The sequence below is a fragment of the Coffea eugenioides genome, unplaced genomic scaffold (assembly GCF_003713205.1).
Source record: "Coffea eugenioides isolate CCC68of unplaced genomic scaffold, Ceug_1.0 ScVebR1_3337;HRSCAF=4535, whole genome shotgun sequence".
Taxonomy (NCBI): domain Eukaryota; kingdom Viridiplantae; phylum Streptophyta; class Magnoliopsida; order Gentianales; family Rubiaceae; genus Coffea; species Coffea eugenioides.
Window position 1 is genome coordinate 1 of NW_020863904.1, and position 18,662 is coordinate 18,662.

At 36.9% G+C, this 18,662-nt stretch overlaps 2 protein-coding genes across 2 annotated transcripts; one reads left to right on the forward strand and one right to left on the reverse strand.

Moving 5' to 3' along the window:
• The first annotated feature begins 9,418 nt into the window (after window positions 1-9,418).
• On the forward strand, window positions 9,419-12,180 carry LOC113757815 (OTU domain-containing protein At3g57810-like). Its single transcript, XM_027300926.1, has 5 exons — window positions 9,419-10,287; window positions 10,727-10,848; window positions 10,946-10,986; window positions 11,080-11,178; window positions 11,661-12,180. The coding sequence occupies exons 1-5, from the start codon at window positions 9,747-9,749 to the stop codon at window positions 11,860-11,862; spliced, it is 1,005 nt and encodes a 334-aa protein (XP_027156727.1). The 5' UTR covers window positions 9,419-9,746; the 3' UTR covers window positions 11,863-12,180.
• Window positions 12,181-13,326: 1,146 nt separating this feature from the next.
• On the reverse strand, window positions 13,327-17,055 carry LOC113757814 (glucomannan 4-beta-mannosyltransferase 9-like). Its single transcript, XM_027300925.1, has 9 exons — window positions 16,670-17,055; window positions 16,434-16,532; window positions 15,275-15,527; window positions 15,046-15,156; window positions 14,817-14,953; window positions 14,550-14,663; window positions 14,259-14,458; window positions 13,959-14,153; window positions 13,327-13,711 (listed from the first exon to the last, which is right to left on the reverse strand). Exons 1-9 carry the CDS (start codon window positions 17,000-17,002, stop codon window positions 13,546-13,548), a joined length of 1,608 nt encoding a protein of 535 aa, XP_027156726.1. The 5' UTR covers window positions 17,003-17,055; the 3' UTR covers window positions 13,327-13,545.
• Window positions 17,056-18,662: the final 1,607 nt, after the last annotated feature.

Sequence of the window (18,662 nt, forward strand, 5' to 3'; positions counted from 1 at the left end):
CCTCGTGGCAAAAATTCAATTAAATAGTTTATTAAGCCATAAATTAGGCATAAAATAATAGTTTTTACGAGTCCTCACATCCTCTCCCCCTTAAGAGAATTTCGTCCTCGAAATTCACACTTAGGATAACAGTCATACCCCTTAATAGTCACACTTATCAGGTCAAACAATAACTTACACTCTGCAACCCATTTCACAATTTCTACTGACCCAATTAGTAGTCAAACTTTGATTCTATCTCATGAATCTAGGATTTTGTAAAAGTGTGCGTCGTACTATAGTCACTTAGAACCTTAACTAAACAATAGAAAGCAAAAATCATACCTTCAATGACCTTAACGGGATTGGAAACCTGTTGATAGCCTAATGCATAAACCCTAGCTGGTGCTTTAGATCGACTTCCTCTAGCACTAGACTGCTTTGCAGTTGACTTTTCAAGCCTTTGAGTACTACCTCCTTCATTCGGTATACTTGGACAGTTCGCGATCTGATGCTCAGTGCTGTCACAATACAAACACTTTCCCGATTTCTTCCAGCACTCATTCTCTGTATGGTTAGGCTTGCGACAATAACCACAAATAACTTGAGGAGCCACAGGCTGACCACTTGGAGGAGTCTCCCTCGGTTGATCCCTTCCATTGTGGCCTCCTCTTGATTGAGTCTTTTTTTGTGTACCAGATGTCTCTACTCCTCCCGTTCCTTTTTCCTTTTTAGAAGGTGGGGTACCCTTATCTGCTTGTCCAAAAGGATGACTAGAAGTGCCCCTTTTCTTGGCATGAAAATCCTTAACTTGCAGCCTTGCACTTTCGACTCTCTGCGCCTTCTCTAGGGCTTCAGTGAAAGTAGAGATTTGGGCCGCTGCTAACCCCTCTTGAATCTCCACGTTAAGTCCTTGTACAAATCGCCTTATCCTTCTCCTCTCAGTGGCTACCAATTCTGGGGCGTATCTAGAAAGTCTAGTAAATTTTCCTTCATACTTAGCCACACTAGACGCCCCCTGCTTCACTTTTATGAATTCGTCCTCCCGTTTCTCTTGAACTAAGGGCGGGAGAAACTTCTCATTAAATTCTCCTAAAAGATTTTCCCAAGTCCAAGGGGTTTTGTGCTCTTTCCCATTTTCCCCTTATCATATCCCACCAGCACGTGCTTTCACCCTCAAACTGAAAAAGACAGCAAAAGTCTACTCGTCTCTCACTCGCATTAATCTAGGGCTGCGGAATAAATATTAGTCATTCTTTCTAGCAATCTCGGCTAACCTCAGGATCAGGCCTCACCAATTAACTTAGGTGGGTTAACTTTAAAGATCTCTCTAAGGCTCTATTCCTCCCCTTATCTGGCCCAGGTTGGTTAACTGGCACTGGTTCCTGTCTCTCAGCTAATCGTTTCTAGGATGTCAGTCATCCTATTAATAGCAGTAGCCATTTGGTTAACCTCCATATTTTCTTGTCCTTGGGTCGGTCTAGTGGCCGATCCTTGCTCATCCCCTTGAGGTTGGGTTTGTCCAGTCCCTCGCCCACGGCCTCGACCACGGTCTCGACCCCTACTTAGCCCTTCCATAACCTAAGTATGCTTAGTGCAGGAAATAAATCAATTACGCGAGAAAATACTTGAAACAAGGACCAATTGCGAAAACATTGAAAATAATAATAATTTACATTCATTAGCATGTCAAAATCCATACAATTAGCAAGTCAGGGGAAAATCACAAAAATATAGTACACAGGTGCCACAAAAGTACTTTTACTCACAGAAGACTAAAGTCAAACAAGTGCCCCAAAAGTAGGCCATACAGTCATGCAAAATACAATGGCCTCAACACTTAGCATCACCCCTGACAATTCTAACTATATTAGTCAAAAGGGTCTAGTTTTTTTTTTCTCGTTCATTTCCCATAATGGAGATCTCAAGTCCAATACAAGAATCCTCCGGGCTCTGACCTTTGCCATCAGAATTTATCTCAAAACCACTTATGATTTTTATTCACGCTATAATATACGAGACTATATCCCTTTCGAAGTCGCAAGTATTCTCTCAGAAAAAGTATTTAGTACTCAAGTACAAGAATCCAGAACTAAGAGAATTTACAACTCAGGCCGTACGCTCCCAAGTGCAAATTAACAAAGTTTAAGATCCCTACCTGACGTACATATCTATCTACCTCAAATAGCATGATAAAGGTTTTACACTTACCACTTTCATGGTTCACAACTTACGCACAAGAAGAGTACTTAGTCTTTTATACATATTCACATAATTGGGACCTATCACGTCTTGGCCCAAACTCACTCCGTGCAGAGGCCACGCGAAGTTACTCTTTTTTTTTTTTTTTCCTACAAGTAGTCACTTAACTTTCAAACCAGTCCCACAGTCCGGTATCCTAAACTTTTAAGCCTAGGATACACTACAAAGATCTAAAGCCTAAGCTCTGATACCAACTGTGACGCCCCCACTTCTCCCAAGGGCGAACCCAAGGGTATCCGCGGAACGCCTGCCTAGCTCTCGCCAGGACTCGAGACAAATCAATTCAAACTTAACAATATAAAACAATTTATACCAGTCTAATAAGGAAAAATCGCTTCCATAATCGAATATCCAAGTCTTGTACCACGTGTTCAAAATACATCCGTTATCCAATTCTTACGTCAGGATCCAAAAGATACATCAATTCCCAAATATATACAATAGCCAAAATGTCTAGTCAATTACAATTGAAACCCTAATACAAAAGTACATCCAAAGGGTTCCAACGAGTTTCACTCCATCCATTCCTGTTAAGGAAAACAAATCTACGGGGTGAGCGAAACGCTCGTGAGGCCAAGAAAACACACATGCAAGCACGTTGTTCAAATAACAATCCCAATATTCAAGTAATTTACAATTCGAGCGAGAAAAAAAAATAAACAGAAGCAATTCAAGGATATAGGAGCTCTCAGGAGCTATTTTCCTCTTGCTTCGCCACGGCTCGATCCGATACCCCCTCGTGATGACACTCCGTTATCCTGGTGGGTATTTTATCCGTAGAAACTTCACTTATTACTTCCTCCGACCAACATTCCACCCTCTCGGATCCGAAACCAAACACGCACGAAAAAAAAGGCGATACTCGTCGAGTATGCCACACGAGATCTCAGGAGATCAAGTTTTGATTTTTGAACACGCACGAAAAGGGCAATACTCCACGAGTATGCCGAACAAGATCTCAAAAGATCAAGTTGTGTTTTGTTACTCTCTTGGTTTATCAAGCTTCTCGACCAAGCCCATGCCGGCTCGAGTTGCAAGATTGGTTAAGAGAATTGGGCGTCCCCATAAGTCGAGGAGGTTCACTCCACCCGACAACAAGACACGCACGACATACACGACATGCATGGCAACACGACACGCACACGAAAACGGGTATATTTTAATCGACGAGATTCACTCAATCGACTTTGAAAACCAAGTTAATACAAGTAAAGTGCAAGTAAAGGAGAGCGAGTGCGATAAAGTACACACTCGTCTCATCAAGTGATATTCACGTATATAAGCAGGTAAATCAAGTAAACACGACAAGTCATGCACTTGACACTCACCAATTCAAAAGTAATTGAGCGAGAAAATCTTTAGTTGTCCCCTCCGGGATTCTTTTCAAGACTCGCTTGAGCACCTGAAGCAATTAACAAGTATTTTTCACTCACAATCACGTATTAATCAAGAAAGGAGTTACGCTCATTTGGACTAGTCAATACCTCAAACCAAGAACCTTAGCCACTCAAAATAAAGGTTCAAAAGTGAGGTTTTATTAACACAAGAAAAACTGATTTCCTTCATGAAATCAAGTTTAAAGCGATCAATTATCATCAAGAAGGAGTAACAAGTTTTCAAATTTTCATTTTCTAAGAAATCAGCAAATTTCAGCTTTGCGCGTCAAATTTAGAAAAATCAGATCTTGCACTCAGTAGGTCCACAATTATAAAACTTGGTACCGTTGGAAACCTCTTAGAAAGTACTACAAGTTCTTAGAAGACACTTTTCCATGAATCTAAGTGGAAGGTATTCAAAAATGGGCATGAAATTTCTGTTCCAGAACATTCAGAATTAAGCCGTGGTTGGTTTTTCGCTAACTTTGGAAATTCGGAAAAATTCACTCGTTGCAAACTAGCCCTTGAAATTTATAACTCAATTAGAGGTGTAAGTAAGGTTTAGGGCAGAACAAACGGATTGAAAATTGGAGTTTCGAGAACCGAGATACGGTAGCTCAAAGTTAGGAAAATTCAAGTCTGGTGAACAATTTCCAGATTTGAGTTTTCAAAATTGGAACCTTAGCTAAGAGTCAAAACGAACTTGGATTGGTATAAAATTTTGCAATATGTTACTCCTATATGAAAGGCATCTCTCTATCAAATTTAAGGGAAAAATACCTTCGGAAAGATAGTTAATTAATCATCCAATGTTCAGGAAAATTTCTAAAGCAACCTGTCTTTTGACTTCATTTCCCAATTCAAATCGTTTAATCAAGAAAGCTATCCAACCATGGTTCATTTGTGAAATAAAGGTCTAAGACACATCCATGATACCTTTGGTAAGTGATGAGCATCAAGAACTTCAATTAATAAAATCATTCCCAAGTTTTGCCCCAAATCAGTCCAAATACTACGTTTTTCCAAAACAGGGCAGTCCTCTTGTTTTAGTCACAACTCAATCAATTTAACTCGGAATGAGGCATGGTTTATGGCGTTAGAAAATACATTCACGGGACTAAAAGTTCACAGAAGGAAATGTTCTGAAATTCGGCAAGCAACCAGCTCAAAATTGAGCCTCAAGTTGCTGCCTCAACAAGCCATTCCAGCAAATCCGAGAGACAGGACAGCTAACTTAAAACGTTTGGTTCGGATCACTCACAAAGAATCAGAACGTGCATTTTATCTCAAATTAAATCTAGGAATGTCTAGTTTCAAACGCCACCGACGGCACTTGATTTCGACACCCGAGGACAGAGTTATGGCCAAATTACGACCACTGGACAGGTTTACCCGAAAATAATTTTCCAGCATGCCTAGTTCACGAATAAATTCATTTGCCCATCCAAACGTTAATGTTTTCCAACGAAAATTTCTACACATATAATATAACATATACACATCAGGATCATGCCAATAAATCACCAAAAATGGGCCTTATCATGGCCGAACAAAACAGGGGCAGATTCAGCAAATTTCTGGTCATGACCTCTACTTGAATTTCCAACAATAACACTCCATAAATCCATCATTATAACCATTAAACTACCATTAAATCCAACATTGATCCTCAAATCAGCAACAACAACCCAAGTGTGGGAATACAAAGAGCCCACTAGAACATTACACAACCATATCAAGCTAACCAAATGCATGCATGAACTTAACAAGGTAAGATAGCTTCCAAACTTCAAGTTTCCAAGAGTGGATCATCACTTACTTTGGGTTGATGTTCAGCAGAATTTTCGGCCCTCTATTACCCCAGAAAAACCGTGATTTCCAGCCCTTGTTTGCAGCTCAAAATGATCCTCAAGTGTCAAGCTAGGTGTGGTGCAAGTTTGGTTGAATTTGGAGATGATTTGGGGTGGTTTTGAGTGAGATTAGTGAGCAGAAATTTTGAAGCAATGGAGTTAGAGAGAGGAGGGTGTTTGGTCGGCTATGAGGAGAGAGAAGATGGAGAGAAATCTGATTTCCTTTAGCTTCCAAGAGAAGGTGAAATAAGTGGTGGAAATTCACCCAAAAGTCAACTCTCATTAGGGCCGTTTGGTGCGATTACGGCTCGATTTTCTCGCGCGTTTGGTTCACTAATGCACTAAACCTCCAATGCATATATATTCATGTAAATATTATTCACTCTTAATTGTCCCGAAATAAGGGTCTAAAGTCCCTCAAATAAAGTCGCGCGTGTGAAAACGCGTACCGTCAATTTTAACGATATAACGCGAAACTTCCGAGAAATTCTTATAACGATTGTACTACTAACTATCACTTGAGTATTTATTCATAAGATTACCTATTTTAGGACCATAGTACAAGTCTTCAATATTCCAAGCTTATTGTGCTACTACGCGGATAAAATCTCCAAGTACTATTCACTATTTTTACTAAACGTACTCCAGGAAATTAATTTTCAGAACGAGTCACTTTAAAAATATAACGAAGTTATATTTCCATGTATTTAGGTCTAATAAGGCTAGAAAATATTCCTCGTGGCAAAAATTCAATTAAATAGTTTATTAAGCCATAAATTAGGCATAAAATAATAGTTTTTACGAGTCCTCACACATATACAAACATTAGAGGAAACCAGAAATTTCGGAAATGCAATGAGCTTTGGCCCTGAAAAAAACAGTTTTTGTCCTCATTTTACGGTAATGGCACCAATTTCACTACGATTATCGGATGAGGGTGCAAGACCCACCATCTCAAAGCTAAAAGACAGGGCTACAACATCACAGAAGGTCACTCAACCCAGTTTTGAGTGCAAACAGGTAAAAAATGCAAGATACTACATCAAAACGTAAAACAGATTCACCAAAATGCATTCTAGCGGAAACATCATAACTCAGGCTCTCTAAGTCCAAATCCAGAAATTCCAAAACCAGCTGAAAGCTAAGAAACAGGGCTAAATTTCATCAGAAGGCCTCAACAACCAATTCGGAAGCAATTCCAGCCAAAACAACCAATTACAGGCGCAGTTCTTACATTCGGGTAAAACCAGAACAGCAATAGTAATTTCGACTTATCTCATTCTACACTACTCCGATTGACCTGAAATTTTGCAGGCACCTGTAAAATGTCATTCCCTACAACTTTCATGTTTTGAGTTAAGGCCAATTCGGCCTCTATCTAGGACCTAAAAATTCGGACAGAATGCTCCCTTAAGAACCCTAGGTTTTTCAATTTTCTTCCAAAACAGAAATTGGTTGCAATTAATCACTTTTTCCACCTCCTAAGTCAATATAGACCATTTCCAATCATCATAGATAGCCACACAATCATGCTTATATTAAAACAGAAAAATCCCCAAAAATAATAAAATTCCATCATTTCAACCACAAATCAAGAATTAATCCATAATATTGCATCTCTTACTACCATTAAGCATGATTTAAGCATCAATTAAAGGAGGAGGGTGGTTCTTCACAACTTACCTTTAAAACAAGAGAGAGAGAGAGCTATTGACCACCTTAACTTTCCAAACAACTCCACAAATCCACTCACTAACTCTAATTGAAGAGGTTTGATGGAGTAATTTCAAGGTTGGATGGTTAGTTTTGATGATTTGGGACAAGATTGAAGTGTTTTCTTTCTTATGCTTGGAGTAATAGAGAGAGAAAGAGAGCAAGAGAGGGCCGGCTTCTTCTTGTTGTTTTTTGAAGATTTTTGGTCATTTTTAAGCTATTTTAAATCAAATGGTAAGAATAGGAATAGTGGTCTTACTTCAAGACCAATCCAATGGTGACACTTGTCACCTTTAATTAAATATCTACCTAACTTGTCTCTCTTATATCAATCCAAATTGCAACCTCTACTTATCTCTTAACACCCGGTAAATTAACTCCAGTATTCAAAACTTAATCTAGTTGGCCGAATTTTTCCGAACTTTTCGCACTAGTGGGTCCCACGTCCGATATACGCTCTTAATTCCTCAAAATCCATTCGATACTAGAAAAATCATCTAAAAATTATATCTGCTCCTTAAAATTACTTAGAAAATTTTCTAATCACGAAAATGTAGAAAACAAGCCATGAAAAATTCTAAAACCTAGAAAATGAAAATTACGAGTTCTCACAACATACATGAAATAAAAGCTCTAAAATCATTCGTTTAGGGTTTTAAAAATTCACTAAGGGCGTTTGGTAAAAGGGTATCGGATTCGGGGAATGGAATGAACCCCATAAATGGTGTTTGGTTCACTGGAATGGGAATTGAAATCTTGGAATGATTTCTAAAAATTTGGTGTTTCTCCGTTTCCAAGTATTTTGGTGGGTTTTGTCCGATTCCCAAGTTTGATTCCAAGAAACAAATCCAATTACATATTTATATATAATATATAATAAATATAATATATTATAATTATAATATTAGTACATTATATAAATATATATTATAATTATTTAGTTAAATATAATTATATTTATATAATATATATTATAAATTTATTAATATTATATAATAATATATTTATAATATATATGTATATCTATAAATGTATATTATATGTGCATATAATTAAAATAAATACATGTATATAATATTAATAAATTATATAATTATAATTATATTTATTATTTTAAATATAATAATATATAATAACTATATCTAATTAATATGCATTATATTTATATAAAATATTAGTACAATTAATATTTATATATTATATAATTATAATTATATATTATAACTTTCATGTAATTATAATTAATTATATATAATATTTAATTTAATTAGTTACAAACTTATAATAATGATATTATTATATTATATAATTATTTATTATAATTATTTAGTTAAATATAATTATACTTATATAATATATATTATAAATTTATTAATATTATATAATAATATATTTATAATATATATGTATATTTATAAATGTATATTATATATGCGTATAATTATAATATATACATGTATTTAATATTAATAAATTATATAATAATAATAATTATTATTATTTTAAATATAATAATATATAATAACAACTATATTTAATATGTAATATATATTACATTTATATAAAATATTTGTATAATTAATATTTGTATATATTATATAATTATAATTGTATATTTATATTATAACATTTGTATATTTATATTTAATTATATATATATAATATTTAATTTAATTAGTTACAAACTTATAATAATAATAATATTAGTTATATATATTATATAATGTATATTAATTTGTGTAATATAATTAATATTATCAATTATACTAATAATTATACATGTTTACTAATAGAAATTATTAATCAGTTAGACTAAATTTACTAATACATTTATACTAATATATTTAATTAGTAAAAATTTCTTATATCTCATTTACAAAGAGCCAATAACTATCATTTACAATGTGATTTATAATATATTTATTATATTCCATTCCGAAAGAGTCGACGAACCAAACATCAACTATAGTAATGATACACATTCCAGGTACTTGAACCAAACAAATGTATTGGAATGAATGACCTCATTCCAAACCCAAGATATCCGATTCCGAATCCGAATCCAATTCCGATGTGCGAACCAAACGCCACCTAAAAGTTTATACTTTGGCAAACACGGAGGCAGCATCCGACCAGAAGCTTTACCTAAAGGCCAAGCCGGTCATTTGACGCAAACCACCTTCAAAAGGCTCAAATCCTTCAATTGAAAAAAAAGAAAAAAAGCGGAGACTGTGGAAGCCGATTATAGCGTGTGCAGATACCTCAGAGGCTCACACCTCAGCCAGCAGGAGCTGCTGCCCTTTTCCACTGTGGCCCCCAGCCCCACGGACAACAAGATGCACTCCTCTTTTACTTTTCCGCTCCTCTAAGTCGCCGTCACCAACCCCAAGCCCAGCCCCCGCCTCCGATAAAACCCCACACAACTCATACGCAATAGTAACCATTTCTTCAGTATCTTGTCCCCATTGCCGATGGGTGCGTTGGTTCGTCTAGCCTTCGTCCGGAGTACATCTTACCACAAATAAAGCAGGCTAGTAGGGAAACCGTATCGAATAATATTCCGGTGATGCTCAGTGCACTATGTGCTCGCCCTAAATCTTGGCTATTCACTACTTTATTCTTGTCTCATGCCCACAGCTCGGCAGCGGCTCTTGTTCACAATCGGCTCATTGGCAGCCCTCTTTTGAAATCCGTAGTGGTTGCCAACGCCGATCAAAGGAGACACCACTCCAGTAGTTGTCGTCTCGTCGACACCTCCGCTCAGGGTGGCGCTGCGTCTATATGGCATGCAATCCTTCCCGCCGGTGACGGGGATTTGGATCTCCACCGAACCAAGAGGAATGTGTTCGTCCACCACCACGATGAATTGATGAATAAAGGTGAAGGCTCGTGGAATGTGGCTTGGGATGCCAGGCCGGCGCGCTGGCTTCACAATCGTGATTCTGCGTGGTTATTGTTTGGAGTTTGCGCTTGCTTAGCCGCGCCCCCATTGCCGCTGTTAGCGGATTCATCTGAGTTCGTCGATGGGGAAACGGATGAATTCCGACATGAAGCAGCAGCAATGACCGTTGTAGAAAATCGAAAGTGTGCCAACTTTAGAGTTACAGGTATTTTAGTTGGAGCGGCTAATTTTTAGTTATATAAAGTTTGATGAAGTTTGAATAGATGATATTAATTTGAGATTAATTTTCCATTATATGCAATCCAGATTACGTATTCTATTACTACTCTTATCACTTTTAGAGTTACATGTATTTTAGTTGGAGAAGCTGATTTCTAGTTATATGGAGTTTGATCAGATTAATTTTCGATTATATGCAATCCATATTTCGAACTCTGATGACAAATCTATTATTACTCCATCACTGTTGTTTGTTGTTGCTGTGATGGAATGATTGTAATGGATTAATTTTCGATTATATGCAATCCAGATTTTGAATTCGGAACTGTGATCACCAACTTTATTACTACTCTATCATTGGAAGAATAGAAATCTGTTTTTTGTTGTAATGCAATGATTGTGATGGAATGATTGCATGGACACAGGGGTGCCAGCAGATGGGAGATGTCTGTTTAGAGCAATAGCTCACGTGGCATGGTTGAGAAAAGGGGAGAGTGTTCCTGATGAAAACCGCCAAAGGGAACTCGCTGATGAATTAAGAGCTCTGGTATAATCTAACAGCTTCATTTCTTTATGTTTCTTTATTTTGCTGAATTTGCCTTTGCTTTTGAACAATTTGCTGAATTTTTTTCTCCGGGCCATAGGTTGTTGAGGAGTTGTTAAAGAGGCGAAAAGATGCAGAATGGTGAGTGTTCTTAAGTTTTTTAATTATTATTTAGTTATGTATGGAGAGTTTGGATGCTATGCTTGTGTGATATATTTTGGTGCTGTTCTTAAGGTTTATTGAAGGAGATTTTGATGCATATGTGGAAAGAATTGAAAAACCTTATGTATGGGGCGGGGAACCAGAATTGCTAATGGCTTCTCATGTTCTCAAGTGAGTGCTTTTTCACTTTATCTCTTTTCATAGTCTTAATTTTTGCTTATACTGTTTTACCGTTTGCTTTGGTTGCCTTATTCTCCATATCCAACTTTGGTCTTTGGTGGTTGGTAGGGTGTTTGTAACATTTGAGCATTAAGAGCAACAAATTTAGAACTAGTAGGAGTAGGTAAACTCGTAAAGTTGGTTGGTGATTATTAAAGACTGTGTGGCTAGTTGTTTTCTTTTCTAAATACCTATTTAGGAATTATGGCAAAAGGAAAGCTAATATTTGACTAAGTGACTTTTCACCTACGCCAAGATTGTCTATATTTTTGAGTTCAGTATAGTGCAAGGACCATTTCATGTGAAAGATTTGTGGATATTTTTTCTTGCAACATAGGGCATATATGCTTTGTTGATATTGTAGCATGATAGGTTTTTAAATACTCAAATTTCTTGTGGATTATTGAAATTTTACTCTCTCTTTATCATCACAGGGCGCCAATTTCTGTGTTTATGATTGATAGAAGCTCTGGTAATTTAATAAATATAGCAAAGTATGGTGAAGAGTATAAGAAAGATGAAGAGAGTCCAATTAACATTCTATTTCATGGATATGGACATTATGACATAGTGGATGTTGTCTCTGAAGGTTACCAGAAAGTAGAAGGAGGATATCAGAGAGTAGAAGCAGCCTAGAAGCTTGACATAAAACATACAATAAAGTCTTTCACATATTTATCAAGAATAAAGAATATATTTCCCGCAAGTGTTCCAAAAATTCTTTCGGGATACAAGGAAAAGATGCTTCTATCCATCTCCTACCCATCTCTTCAAGCCCATGCTGAAATGACTTTATTCAAGCATTAGAATTATTTTCAATTTTGTAGATTCTGTAGTCTATTTGTTTTCTCTTACTTTCAATTGTTATTGAGCAAACGTTAACAATTTCCGAGTGCAACTGTCTGAGCAAACATGGAATGCTATCTACTTAAACATGTGGGAATTTTGAAGTTACCATCTGTTTTAATATGCTAAACCAACTGATCATTCGTACTAGCTGGCATGTTACTCTTTGACTGGTAAACAAGAGAGTGTATTTCGTTACTTGCTGTTTTAAACCACTAAATAACTGGCAGCATGCCAGCGATGAGAAAATCTTAAGTTGAGATCAGAGGGTTGGTTTTGTCATTAACCTTATAGAACCGTTTTTGCTTTGTTTAGCTTCTGATTGATTTTTGTTTTCCCAGTAGTTATTAGCACACAGTATAAAATTGCTCGAATGGAAAATGTAAGGTATCCGTGCATCATCTGAGTGCAAGCAGTAACGCTAATCTCTTGGGGTGAAGATCTTAAACTTGACTTCAAAATCTCTTGAGTTACGAACTGATCCCAATTGCCATTTGTAAATCAGTATCCTAGAAACTGGAAACTCAGGGCATGTCACCTGTGCAATGGGGGGGGAGTTACATTTGGTCCCTCACGTTTTGTGTTACTACTTAATTAGTATTTATTTTGGTTTTTGGGGCCTTCGTGGGCGAGTGAGCACTTCCATGCTGCCTACCTTTCTTAAATCATTGTCATTGAACAGTCTGAATATCGAAAGATTAGAATGACCTCTTTAAGTGATGAAATATTCCCAAATTAGGTGGGGGCATATTCTCTTTCGCTTCTGACGTGCTGCTTATCCTATTTAAAAACCTTGGAATCTTTCTTTTCCTTCATTTTAAAAACCTTAAGATGCTATCTATACGAGCGCTTTTACTCGTCTGAATGAACCTCGAGGCAATCGCAAATTTGCAATCAGTAAAAAAATGTACTTTCTGGATGCCATTTGCTGGGAATCGGTATTATTCGCACTTCTATTTTAGCTTCTTGCATTTTAATTTAGGAGCGCAAATATCACTTCCCTATTTGCTTCCCTGAAGTTAAAATTTGATGATACCAAGGCAAGTGGCACTTTCCACGATTTTGCTGACACAATATGCTTCATTGAAATTATAATAAGTAAACACCTATAGTAGCAGCTTCGCAATTTTCCCTATTAACATGTTTCCTCTTCCTTCTGTTTCAAGAATGAGGAGCAAGAGAGACAGAGAGGGTACCATACCAAGTTTAGCGAATTAGCGTTCAATTGCAGTACATTTCTTTAGACGGCCAAAGTGAATAAGTAATGGCAATTGTGATTTTATAATCCAGGTCTATTAGCATGTTGCATGGGAAAGTGCGGATAAAGCATTCTCTGGAAATGCTCGTTGACAACATAAAAGAACTAAGCAGCCACTATTATTTGACTTGAGAAGCTGAAAAATAATAGTAGTAAAATGGTACAGATGTGTCCTTTGGACAATCCAAAAGATTCTTTCCCAGGCTGCAAGAGTTTTAGTAAGAACTAGGGACAAAGATGCCAACGTACCCGAATCCTGCTGTGAAAAATGCCGTTGATTGAAGGAAAAGGTATATAAAGAAGTGGCTCTTTCCAAAAGCCACATCATAACACCCACAAAAGAATAGGTAAAACCCAACAAAGAGCTCCAAAAGATGTAATCTGCAAATTCAACCACAATATAAAACTTGAATCCATGTCGTATTTTGAATAGAAAGCTATGTTGCATAGAAAAGAAAAGGAAAGAAATAGTCAATCAATCTTTCGTCCACTTTTATCACTAAACAATTCATGCGAATGGTAGACTATTTTTCAATTCATGATGCTGACAATACATGAAAGTTATATATGATGTTTTTCCTTTTGTATTGTTGCCTAGAGTATAGTTTTGTGCGATGAAGAGTTGTACCTGTCTCCCATCCTGAAACGAGGCTTCTTGGGAACTTTAGAGCCCAACTTCGTCTGTAGGACATGTCCCAATTTTTCCGTGACAATCCACTCGTTAACTCTCCCTGCCTCAAGTAGACCTATGAATGTGGCCTTGGTTCGATGCAGAGACATTACGTTTTCAAAGAGGATCCAGAAAATTACTAGGTGGAATGATCTGCAGAGCATAACGCAGCAAAAACATGTTACCGTATATGGCATTATTAATTAAAGAACTAAGATTCTTCAGGCATGCAGAATAAAGAGAGAGAGAGGGAGAGACCTTGGTGTCCCGACTGCATTCAGAAGGGTAATTACAGACGGAATATAAACAGCTCCCCAGACCGGAACTTGTACTTCGGGAATCACAATAGTTGCAGGCAGGACAACGCAGTAGAAGATGAACGTGACCATATGTGCTACTATCTTCCGAACAAAGAAGAAACTGTATATTAGATAAAACTTCTTCCATGGAGAGACTTTCTGCATTAACGGAACATGAATTGTCAAGAGTGGCGTTGATTTTTAATCATCATTCTCATCCCTAAATGAAGATAAAAACAGTTGCCTTAACCTTGCATCTAACTATTTCCATAGCCATTTTCCTGAACAGATTAGCAGGACCGCAGGACCATCGATGTTGCTGGTGCCGGTATGCTTTGAAAGTACTTGGCAATTCATTCTTCACCTGATTGGGAACCGCACAAACAGAATATCAGGCACCCTATAATGCAAAATTTAAGGGAATTTGGGTTTTGATCTTTACATAATGGACGAGCCAAATTAGTCTGTTGCAGTTTACACTTCAAACGTACGGTCCATTTTTTTTTTTGAACTGTACCTCGACTTCACCAACATACACAAATTTCCAGCCTTTGAGACTGGCTCGGATAGCCAGGTCCATATCCTCCACAGTTGTTCTGTCCTTCCACCCTCCAGCTTCATTAAGTGCTGAAATTCGCCATACGCCAGCGGTTCCTACATGACGATCAAATGTTCGAGATTGTAAAATAGATTAACACATTAATGTTAGAGCTAGAACTCGAGAAATTTTTCTCGGGAGATCCTACCATTAAAACCAAAAAAAGAGTAAGTGCGGGATCCAACTTCTTGCTCCACAATGAAATGGTAATTAAGAGACATCTCTTGCATTCTTGTCATCAAGCATTCATCAGAATTCACTGCAATTAAAGCCAGAAATTTATAGTTACAGTTTAGGAAGTCGACGAGTTGAAACTTCAATCTACAGCTTAAATTGAAGGGCAACTGAGTGTAATCTGCAGAATCAAAGGAAGCTACCGAATTTCCAACGGGTTTGAACCAGAGCTAACTCAGGATTATGCACGAGAAAAGGAATGGTACGACGCAAGAAATTATGCTCAGGTTGAAAATCAGCATCAAAGATGGCGACATAGTCACATAGCTTCACATAGCTATGCTTCATTCCTTCCCTAAGAGCACCAGCTTTATAGCCGTTGCGGTTCTCTCTAATCTCATACTTTATGTTTATGCCTTTGCTTGCCCATCTCTTGCACTCTTGCTCCTTTAAGGCCTGTAATTTTCAATTAACCCAAGTCCATCTCAATTTGGAGCAGAAAAAAAAGAATAAGAATTTGGGTAGACCTGGTCTACTAGACCTAGCGGATCAAATTTCGCCACATATTCATTGTGTAGGTTGGTAAGATAGTGTGCTAAATTCTGAGCTATTGGGTCTACGGATGGGGCCCATAAACTGGGTCTACCCTACTAGTTTTTGCCAAAAAAAAGAACCTCAAAGTTTCCGAAGCGTATTTGATGATTAAATGCTATGCAAAGCTGATGGGTTTTCAAAATTGGTAGTATTTTGGGGACCTGTGGCATGAATCCAATATAAAACACAAAAAAACCAGGATGCTGATCGAGCTAAAAAATAGCAAAAGTAATATCTAAATGATCGAAGTGAGTATCTTTATTGGAAACATTAAATGGCAAAACAAAGAAGGGTAAAGTCATACTATTAGTTTTTTTTTTTTTCTAAAAAGAACAAAGAAAAAGAAAAAGAAAAAGTTGTATACCTTTATTAGTGAGGTGATTAAAAACCAGTTTTCAGGTATTCGATTGGCGATGCATGAAAAAAAGTTTTTCCGGTGGACTTTTTGGAATTTCAGTGTAAAAGTGGAATTCTTGTTAGTTGCAGCTACTATTTTAAAAGAGGAACACATTTTAACATTTCTATCTCTCGCATAATCAAGGAAGTAGAGTGAACCTCGGAAGTTCCACTTTGACATCTTTTTCTTTTATCTCTCAGATAATCCTCTCTGAGATAGATTTGTTCCTTCGAAGTTTTTCAAAAATTTAGTGTTGCACTCCTCTATTTATATTTAGCCTACTGCTACCCCGGAAAGCTACATTTTTTACGTCCTCATATATTCAGAGAAATTATTTGATTGATAAAAGTTGGTTTTGCAGGTTGTTGAACCTTGATAGCAGGATCCGTTGAATCATCAAGAACTTGAATTATGATTCGATCAGTCGGCCATGATAAGCCGCAAGCAGCACCAATTGACAGCTGATACACCTAAACGTAAAACAAATGTTGCAGCACTCAAGAATATGATGAGCATTATAATAAACACGTCTGATAAATAATGCATCAAAATTGCTAATTATATAGTAGCATTCACGAAGTTATAAGATAAAAAAAAAGAGCAGTACCTCTTTTTCATTGCACATTGGAATTTGCACTAAAACCATGGGGTAGCCTAAATTTCCCATCTCCAAATCTTCCTTCATTGGCTCCCATTTGTACTTCTTCTCGGGTTTCCACCTGAATATCTTTATCAAAACTACGACAATTCCCATATAAACTCTTTCCACGAATAACAGTATCGACATTGTCAGGCACAAAAAGACCATCATTTTCAAAAATGGCACCAACAATGGTGCTTTCGCCTGCTGCCATAGACATCCAAGAAGGCCGGTAACATCACCCGGGCCACCCTGGAAGGCCTCAGGTGGAATCACAGCCCCGGATGAAAGGCTCTCCATTTCTTGATCTTATTTTGTAAATAGCCAATAATAGTCCGCTGGAAGATTAAGCAGAGGCAGCAGCAGTAGTATCGCACTACTGCAAAGTCAGTTAAGCTGACACCGGAGCAGTGCAGCACTTGGAATATATAAAGAAGTGCGATATCTAATGCACGTGCTTTTTGATCGAGTGTTGCTTCGCGAGAACAACACGAATGTGCAAAGGCAATTCTTGCTTCGGTTTGGGAAACCTTTGATTTTTGCTTCGGAGTTACTCCATGCCAGATGGTGATAGCTAGCAGTTTTATCAAAATCTTGCAGGTTAGAAAGCAGGGTCAAAAGCATATAAAGATGTATAGCATAATCAATGGAAGGATCAAATCAAACATGAAAAGCTTTAGCTTAGTTGGTTCTTTTAAACAATAATGCTTCATGATAGGCTTAAATAGAACCTAATGTTCATGGTGCAGCAGAAGGCTAAATGAAAAAAGGGAGGAGGGGGCGGGGGGCTTTCATAGACTAACAAAATCTCGATTCTTAGTCAAATTTGCCACCTTTTACTTCATTCCCTGGTCTATTAGCTTTCCCAGAGAACTTTAAGAACAGCCATTAGTATCAGAGCCACAGTATGGGGTTTATGTTATTATTTATATATTAACACAATTGGTCGAAAGTAACCACTGGCTCTCATACCAGCAGCACCCGTGATCAATTCCTACGTACTACCTCGTTGGGTATCTGGGGAAAGGCTCTGCGTAGCCGAAAGGCTGTAATACCTCCCAGTAAAAAATAAAATTACTGGCTCAAATGGCACCAGTAATTGTACCATTTGTTGGCAAGTCAGAAGCATATTAATATGATACTATAAGAGTTTATTGGAGGCTTATCATGAGTTCCCTGGCCAACATTAATCCCAATGATCTTTTTTAATGATAACTCTCCAAAAAGAGTCGATAAAACTACTTAACACAGTACGATGATAAGTAGTAGTTTAACCATCACTTTCAACCTCTTAGTTAATTTGGAGAATACATTTGTTTGGGCGTACGGTGTTTACTTCTAAAGTACATTCATTAGTTTCTTTTTTTTTTTGTTCCTTTTCTTTGTGTGTGTGTGTGTGTGTGGGGGGGGGGGGGGGGGGGAGGGGGGAGGGAGTATACGTACTTGAAATTTTTATAAGAGCGTTACTAGTTTCTAATCTTCTTTTGATAGAATTGTTCTCAACAAATGGAGCAAACTTACAAATGAAAGGAGTGTGTTGCAAGTTTTATCAACTCACTAGTGCTAAGTAGTTAAACAATTTAAAAGACAAGTTGCTAATAATTTCAATTCTTTTCTATTTTAGGCAAATTTAAAATTTTTATCTTCTTTGGATTGCAATTTTTTTGAGCTTTACAGGGTTTTTGTATAAAACTGTAATGTAATGATGTGATATATGTGAGGTAAAAAGGTGTTAAAAAAATGTGTAAAGAACTATGCATTAGAAATTAAGAAATTTATCCACAAAAAGTACCAACTTAAAAAGAGACGGGAAAAAACTCTGTACACTCTTAATCAAAAATTGAAAATGGGAACCCTATTCAATTGCAATTTCAATTGTTAATTACTTAGCCTTGATTATTTTAATTGAGAGGTCATTCAGCCTTTTTGAAATCTCTATTCTGTACAAATCCAAGCAGAC

Excerpts from the sequence above, each read along its gene's own strand:
- LOC113757814 (XM_027300925.1), bottom strand. The coding sequence starts at position 17,002 with ATGGAGAGCCTTTCATCCGGGGCTGTGATTCCACCTGAGGCCTTCCAG. Across the intron at positions 16,533-16,669 it reads CAATGTGCAATGAAAAAGAG|GTGTATCAGCTGTCAATTGG; the intron begins GTACTGCTCTTT and ends TTTTACGTTTAG. Across the intron at positions 14,954-15,045 it reads CTCTTTTTTTGGTTTTAATG|GAACCGCTGGCGTATGGCGA; the intron begins GTAGGATCTCCC and ends ATCGTCATGTAG.
- LOC113757815 (XM_027300926.1), top strand. The coding sequence starts at position 9,747 with ATGCTCAGTGCACTATGTGCTCGCCCTAAATCTTGGCTATTCACTACT. Across the intron at positions 10,849-10,945 it reads CTGATGAATTAAGAGCTCTG|GTTGTTGAGGAGTTGTTAAA; the intron begins GTATAATCTAAC and ends TCCGGGCCATAG. Across the intron at positions 10,987-11,079 it reads AGGCGAAAAGATGCAGAATG|GTTTATTGAAGGAGATTTTG; the intron begins GTGAGTGTTCTT and ends GCTGTTCTTAAG.